The sequence below is a fragment of the Sabethes cyaneus genome, chromosome 2, assembly GCF_943734655.1.
Source record: "Sabethes cyaneus chromosome 2, idSabCyanKW18_F2, whole genome shotgun sequence".
NCBI classification, from domain to species: Eukaryota; Metazoa; Arthropoda; class Insecta; order Diptera; family Culicidae; genus Sabethes; species Sabethes cyaneus.
Genome location: NC_071354.1, coordinates 245906577 through 245915040, shown reverse-complemented (window position 1 = coordinate 245915040; position 8464 = coordinate 245906577). Strand labels below are relative to the sequence as shown.

The following is an 8464-nucleotide window of genomic DNA, read 5'->3' as shown; positions in this document are numbered from 1 at the left end:
AGGTTGCTGTAAAAGATGGTATCCTGGCTGAACTTCTAAAAGCGGAGAGCGAGTAGCTGTACGAAGCAATTCGCCGCCCCATTGTCAGAAACAGAATATGGGAGGAAAATAAATATCGGAGGGGTGGTTGACTGGCCTCATTTCCCATAATTTTAAAAATGGACATCGACTTGAGAGTAAAAACTATCGAAGCATTACCTTGCTCAATTTTGCCTATAAGGTGCTCTCCCTATCCTGTGTTTTAGACTGACTTTAGCTAACGGAAGCTGAGTTCTTCGTCGGCGAGTATCAAGCTGGTTTTCATGAGGGTCGCTTCACAATGGATCAGATATTTACCCTGCGTCTAGTAACTGACGAGTTCCGCGAGTACAACTTGCAGACTCATCATATTTTTATGAATTTCAAGGCGGCATACGATTCAGTCAAACGAAATGTGCTGTGACAGTTAATGCTACGATATGGTTTTCCCACAGAACTAGTTACGTTGATTCGTGTGACGCTGGATGAGTAAAAATTATCAGTCAAAATAGCAGATGAGACCTCACATGCTTTTTGGTTTTGCGGAGGACGTCGATATCACCGAAATCAAAAGTAGAGCAGCGAAAGAAGCCTTTAGGTCATTTATTGAGAAATTGGGACTTACCATTAACACCGCCAAAACGAAGTACATGACGTGGAAATCCAAATGGTGTTGGTGTCGAAGAGTCCCGACGGAATCCCCGCTGTTATTTTTAGTAAATGTGCTGATGTGCTAGCAGACTTGTTATGTTCAATTTTCAACAAGTCCTTCGGCACAAGGGAAATTTCCCGAAACACGGAAGCAGTCACGTATGTTCCCATCAGTATTTAAATCTGTGGACCGGCAGAACGTCAGAAATTATCGTGGGCGTCACTAGCCTGTCTGCTGACTCTACGAGGTAGGGTCTTACGCGCTAAGCTCCGTACTTGAACATCCTCACAGTTTACTAATAATTCAGGAATTCCACGAGCAAGCAACATGGGACCATTATTATTCATGGAGCTTTTTAATGTCGTCATCCTGTTACTAACATCTGGCTGCAAATAAATATATGCGTTTAATCTAAAATTGTACCTGGCAATTCGGACTGTTGAAGATTGTCGTCGTTTGCAGACCTTGCTCAATTATTTTGTTGGCTCGTGTCGGAACAATTAGCGCGTAATCAGCATCGTGAAGTGTGAGGTTATGGCATTTAACCATATTTTTAAGCCAGTTTTATCTGATTATCATGTCGATGGACTGAAACTAAATAGAGCCGACCATGTAAGTGACCTCGGTGTTCTTCTGGATTCTAAGCTCACATTTCACGCTGCCTTGATAACGAAAGTCACACGTCCGCTTGGTTTCATCTCCAAAATTGCCAGAGGTTTTAAGGGCCCACACTGCCTGAAAGCTCTTTATTGCTACTTTGGTTCACCCACTACTGAAAAATTTCAAATTGGGTTGGTTTCCACATCAGTTGCCATGCGATTTGTAGATTGAACGTGTGATTGGGTGGTGGCCAATCAATCCAGTCCAATCAACGATAAGGAAAAATTCTACGCGCAGTTGGAGCGTGAATACTACCGTTGCCCAAAACATGACATCAAGATCGTCATCGGGGATTTTAAATAATGTTCAGGTCGCCCACGAGGAGGAACACTAACAGGTGATTGGAGGGTTCAGCGCACACCCGCTGATCAATGAAGTGGGCCTAATACTTATCGACTTTGCCGTTTACAAGAACGTGGCCGTGCATAGTACCTTCTTCCAGCACAGACCCCTACATAAGTACACCTAGAGGTCCCCAATTCAGACAAACTCACAGATTGACCACGTTTTGATCGACTGTCGGCACCTCTCAGACATCATTGACGTCAGATTCTAGCGAAGCCCTAAGGGATGCCTCGCATAATTCTGTGTTTTTCTGTGGTTAATATTAATTCGTTAATGTCGATATTTTCTAGTTCTAGTGTCGGATTGTTCCTTTTGAAATATCGTCAGAAGGCTCCAGATAGGTACTGGTTATTTACATAATTTTATGTAAATTGAAACTTTTAAATAACAATTTTTATGTTTATAACCGGATCCTCCGCTTGCTCGAATTTTGTTAATGTAGAAGAGTTGTATCAACAAGATGGTGCAACATGCCACACGTGCATGTCACAATTGATTTAATAAAAGAAACCTTTGGTGAACGAATAGTTCAAAATCAAAATCAGGTTCTAGAATTGCTTTGCCCAGCGGAGCAGTCATTCCTTATTTGAAAATAAAATGTTTAAAGAACGAGTTATATAAACATTGCCAGGTTTATATGTAAAAATATCCTGAGAACAGTTGCAAAATTATTATTTTTTAGAAACAATTACGACAATATTCTCTTGAAACCACAACATCCAATCTAATGCCGGCTCATAAATTAGCCAAAAATATCCGTTAATGAGTAATTGCTTAAAATTGGCACCATGAATCGTTTAGTTTTCGTGTTGCCTAATATTGCCTCTAGTGTAAAAATACTCACAGGCTATGTAAAGTCTTGCATCAAGTCTATCAGCCCTTATTCAAGACAAAAATAACGCCAACCCACCTATTCTACATCTGCCAAGTCACTATCAGCTCAATTGGCTGCATTTTAAGACGAAAAACAAAATTTAATTCGAAAAATCGCATTTACCTACCTAGTTTTGAATGCGATATCCTATTCTTAATTACCGACCGGTTGTATGCCCCGCTGCCGTTTCTACTTTCGCTTGCGTGGATGAATGATGAACGTTAATTGGCTTGTACTAAATTTAAGCGACCGGATGTTATCCTTGTTTGCTCAATAAACTCTAACCGCTTTGAATAGCATCTAAATAGTGACAAGGTTGTCGAGTTTCCGCTTTGCAGCACGACATAATGCCGTGTCGATTCAGGTGTACCTAGGCAGTCTAGCCAACCGATGCTGATTTACCGCAGAAATGTTTTGGCTAACGTCTACCGATTGTGGGGGAAACCACTTGAATTCGGATTCGCCTGTCGTTAATGGATTTTTCTCTGAGTTACTGGTAAACGAGTGCAGCCTTGTGTTTGACATTGGTGCTGGTGCGAGCCGAGCGCAACGCCACCACCTGCGTAAGAAAACCCTAAGCATCACGTCCGCTCCGCAGTTTTTCTCGCCTTCGTTCGCAGTTCGCAAATCCGCCGGCACGGGCACAATAATGTTTACATTGTAGTATATAACATGTAGGCTATTTATAGTTTCCCGGTTAAGCCGATTCGTGCTCCAAAAGATTTTACTTTTTCTACGAAAAGGCCAATCCGACTGCTGATCACCCTTAATATTACGGCAGTGTCGTTGATTTTACTTTTTCTCTTGTTCTTGTATTTTTTTTAAATTTGATTTTTCTTGGAAGCTAAATTCAAAAAACAACTAGAAATTTCGAGTGTTAACGTAAACAGGGTTCAATGCAGCGTTGGCGCGTTGCTCGCTCTATTGACGTCGAAGCGGGAAATCTTATTTGAAACAAACCGCGTGGGAGTACCTATATTGTGGGATATTGTGTTCTGGCCAAGGTCTTTTCGATCACGACCGGCAATTCTAGCAGCCATGTCCGACGTCCTGTTGTCTGTCGGATTCAAGCTTAGAAAAATTGGCTCGCGTGCATCTTTTATTGTTTTTGCATCTCAGTATTTGAAAATCGTAAAGCAGTTCAAGCGCGACGATCCGGAGCCGCTTTGAAAACCGGGAAAATCATTTATATTGCTGCCGTGACAAGTGGCAGCAGCTGAGATGAGTTATGTGCCGCTGACTTAATACCGAATGGTGACCCGCGGCATCGGTTAATCGTGCGAACAAATACTGTTTGCTGTTTGCGTTTTTTTTTTGACTCTTGCCGTTGTTGAGGTACACTGCTGAAACGGATGACAAGTGAAACATTGAGAACAACACGTCAATACTTTCGGTTATTTTAGCACCATGCGCGTTGGCCATCGGGTACGAACAAGAAATAGAATAATTATCATTTGCATTAGTATATATTTTTCAGCTTTTTTTGTCTCCGTTTGAGGATACATTAATTTATTTTTGTATAAAAAGATACTGACGTGCTAAATTTAATTTGTGGCTAGGTGCTGATACTTAATCCTTAACAAAGAAATGACTATTTTTAAACAAATAGAACAAAATTCAGATGGGCTACCCTCGCCATTCATGGTTAATGAATTGAAGCGAAAAGAAACGTCTATAATCAACACTTCATTACCGCTCTATTTAGTACACTTCTTAAGTCAACTCGTAGATTGTCCTTCGTCTGTCTCGCAATAAGATACAGTTTAATCAAACGCAAAAGTTTATCACAGATCTTAGTCCCGGTGGACTGCGTTCATCCTCCATGCAGTGTGGAAATGAACAGGACATGATCTCCCGGTTGTAGAATGTACTCAGTTTCACCCTAAAGCAAAAAGAAACATCCAGAAGAGATGGGTAAAGTGAGGAAAGTATCGACCTACCATAAGATCCCAGTCGGTGTCGTTGATCATCACCAGTATACCGGGCCGCACGGTATTTTCTTGGAGGAAGAGACTTGGGTCACCGGTCAGCAGGTTGTCTCGAAGCCATCGGAGCATCTCCTCAAGCAGCACTGGAAAAAAGAAATTGAGGTAAACCAATATTAAGATTCAAAAACTGCAGTGTCTGATAGTTTTTAATGAAGGAGCAGCCAAATATAAACAAATCGTTCGTGACTTGCTGGGAACAAAGAACTTTATTATCAAGTTGCATAGAGGCTACGCTCAACTTGAATATTACTGTAGAAAGAAGCGTTTTTCTAATAGTACCTAACTTAATTATTTTTGGTAAACGTAAACATTCGACAATTACTTGCATTTTTGATTGGTCAGCTGTCAAAATTTATAAAAAACTATTTTTGTTACGATGCTTAAATATGATCATAGCAACCTGGCACAATAAATACAACGGATTGATGCTTTTTAGGTCCTAGCTTTTCAGCTCAATACATAGGAAAACAAATCCGTTTTTTTCGTATTTTTAATGTTTGTAATATCAATGGTAATAAACAATATTCGGCAAAAACAAACTGATAGACAAAATCTTTCAATGATATGGTAAGAAAATTGTATTTCAATCGAGTTTTAAAGCGCAAAAATGCGGTAGAAATTTCACCAACTTTTGCACTTATTTTTTATCAGGTCGATATCGTTATAAATAGGTACTTATCATAAAAAAATTTTTGCGCGTATTTTTTCTGTAACTTGGATTTACACAAGTGTTAAAAAAACAGAATTTCTAACTCACCAATCTTAGACCCATCCAGTGGCACCTCGTGTTCCTTCACTCCACCAAACAGCGTTTCGGCTCCACCACTGCAGACCATTCCGAATCATCACCAACCCGGTAGCAGAAAACATAAAAAACAAAAGGTAACACATTTAAAATAGAACTTAGCACTCTAACCCACAGATGAGTGCACTCCAGATCGACTATAGCTGCGCCAGCGTGCGCCCTATCGGCATGTTCACACCCACTCAACGACCGCACCAAAAATGCCACATTCACGCGGACTCGCGCACGCAACCTCGCCTGAATTACGATCGAAATGGCTCACCTAAACTCCACGGTGATGGTCGCACCGGCTGAGGTGACTTCCTCGTCGATTGAATCGTCCATCGCGCTGGTGTTGCTGCTGCGATAGTGTTCCACTAAGAGAGCCAGGGTGATAGAGCAAAATAAGGACTGATTGACTATAAGGACGAATTACAAAATTCGCAATATTATTTGTTGCCGGTTGCTTAAAGAAGATTGATTTTTCTCGCGTCGATCCGGTTCCCCCTAGAGAGGAGGCCAAGAATCACTGTGCACGGTTCGAGAAAGACTGCGGTTTAGGAGCGTGACCAATGTGCTTATAACTTTTCACGGTTGGAGCAGTGAATTTTCGTGATCGCATGTACACGGTTTCTTCATTCGCCATTTTCTTGCTCTCCCGCTCTCGTTCGTGACTGAACCGTGAGGATGATCATCATTAACCTACACGGGTTCGGGAGCTCAGTTGTAGAGTATAGGATTTAAATTTAGCATTGTTTATACTCTACTCCAGAGATTTAAGTTTTTATCGTCTGCTAATGAGTGTGTTGTAGGTGAAAATAACAGTATAATATTATAGTACCTACAATGTAAAAATTACTTCTATTTCTGCTAACGATGGTCCAATTTAACTATGTTACAGGATGTTGCAAAGTGCACATTAACAACTGCAATTATTTCGCTTGTTGATAGGAAGTAAATGATTATCATTTCAGTATTGAAATACAAGGAAATTAAACGTAAGTTTAGAGCAATTTACTTGAAATCACGATGTTGTTTTCATGTTAGATCTCAATTTTTATAGGTTTCAGTATCGGTTTAATAATGAATCAGCCTTAATATCATGATATAATAAAAAAATTTAGAATGCTTCGCGTGAACAAATTCTATTTCTACTGCTTGTTTGGTTCTTCCACATTATTATTAAAATATTACACAATAATACTGGGGAAATGAAGTTAGAGGTAGATCCGCTTATGAGGTATCAGACATTTTGACAACCGGAACAATTTTCGACAATATCGCGTAATAAATTTATAAAATACTTTACCTGTTTGTTATTCACCACCGAAATCAGAAAATACTAAATATTAGAACAATAAAAAGTATTTCAGTATTTAAATACAAGGATATATTTATACTGAATATGGTTTAAAATTTATTTAATAACCTCGACACAAAACCCACAAAACCAACTTCCAAAGCAGTGACAGTGACGAAACATCACGAAACGTGAAGCGCCGACAAAACATTAGCATTGGGCGATACTGTATCTGTATCGAAAAAATCGATACTTTTGAGCCGATACATCGATATTTTGGATCGATACTGAGCGTCCCGATACCGGCCAGTATCGATGCTAAAACGACGATATTTGTATCGATACCTTTATAGTAAATGCTAGAGAAACTAAAATACTTTACTTATCCTAATGCGATGTCCATTAGGATTTCACCTGCATAACAATGTTCTGCCAACAAACTCGATCCATGGCTGTCCGCCTCCAATTTCTTGAATGTCCCATACTTTCCAGGACTTGCTCCATATGGTCTAACCGTCAAGCACGCTGCGAACCTCTGTGCCTGGTACCAACCGAATTCGAGGCAAACATCATTTTTACGGGATTGTTTTCCGGCATTCTCACATGTCCCGGCCATTGTACTCTTCCAGCCTCAGCAACTTTCTGAATACTGGGTTGGCCGAAAAGCTGCGCCAGCTTGTGGTTCATGTTTTTCCTCCATAGACCGTACTCACATACACCACCAAAAATAATCCTAAGCACACGACGTCCAAAAGTGACCAGTCTCCGTCGAGCATTGTCCACGTTTTGTGCCCGTAGACTATCGGTCTTATTTGCGCTTTGTACATGGTACATTTGGTACAGGGATGAAGCTTGCCAGATTTTAGGGTCTTGTAGAATCCGTAGGAAGCACGGCTTCCGGCAAGAATATCTCTGCGTATTTCTCTGCTGCAGATGTTATCCGACCACCTCGAACTCGTAGAAATTAAAATAAGAGGTGTACCTAATTAATGCGGCAGCTAATTTTGTTTATCGATAAATAAACTCTGCAAAAATAGATGCATTCCTAGTTCCAGTCTTAAATCAAATTTTAAGTAAAACTTCAATTTCAATTTGAAATCTAATTTAAAGTCGGATTTCTTGGGTGATGTAAAAAAATCAAATTCAATTTCAAATCCTATTTCAAGTCCAATTATAAGTCCGATTTAACTCCAATTTCTGGCAAAGTTGTAAGTATAATTTCTAGTCAAATTTTTCATCCAATTCACTGTTAGTTACTAGTAAAATTTTAAGTTCTTTATTATGTCCTATTTCAAGTTCAATTTCATGTCTCATTATAAGTCCTGTTTCATGTGTAATTTGAAGTCCAATTTATAAATTCTAGTCTGAATTGGTCCAAACTTGAGTTTAACTTCGCGTCCAATTTTAAGTGTGATTTGAAGTCCAAATTCAAGTTCCACTTCAAGTTTAATTTTAAGTTAAATTTAAAGTCTTACTTCCAGCTCAATTTAAAGTAAAGATCCAAGTTGAAATTGATTCAAACTGAAGTCCAATATCATTTGATCATCAATATCAATTTGAAGTACAATTTTAAGCATAATGCCATGCTCAATTCTAAGTTAAATTTCAGTTCCCATTTCAAGTTCAATATCAAGTTTAATTTCAGGTTCAAATTTAAGTAAAATTTCAAGTGCAATTCCAGCTCCGATTTTAAAATTAATTTCAAATGTGATCAATTAGACAACTCGCAAGTTGCTGAGTGAAGCTCTGCTTTCCTCAATGGAGGTAGCTATCTTGGCACTCGAAGATGGATGTGGTTGGATACGCTAGACCGTCAATGAAGCCGCAACTGCGTTGTTAAGTG

At 39.4% G+C, this 8464-nt stretch overlaps 1 protein-coding gene across 2 annotated transcripts; it reads right to left on the bottom strand.

Moving 5' to 3' along the window:
* Nucleotides 1–4006: 4006 nt before the first annotated feature.
* Nucleotides 4007–6764, bottom strand: LOC128737502 (ubiquitin-related modifier 1 homolog). 2 transcript variants are annotated; one of them, XM_053832154.1, is made up of 5 exons: nucleotides 6631–6764; nucleotides 5605–5740; nucleotides 5295–5362; nucleotides 4490–4620; nucleotides 4007–4431 (listed from the first exon to the last, which is right to left on the bottom strand). In XM_053832154.1, the coding sequence occupies exons 2-5, from the start codon at nucleotides 5664–5666 to the stop codon at nucleotides 4363–4365; spliced, it is 330 nt and encodes a 109-aa protein (XP_053688129.1). In that variant the 5' UTR covers nucleotides 5667–5740; nucleotides 6631–6764; the 3' UTR covers nucleotides 4007–4362. The 2 variants fall into 2 exon arrangements, with proteins under 2 accessions (XP_053688129.1, XP_053688128.1); XM_053832153.1 differs by having other exon boundaries at nucleotides 5605–5698.
* Nucleotides 6765–8464: the final 1700 nt, after the last annotated feature.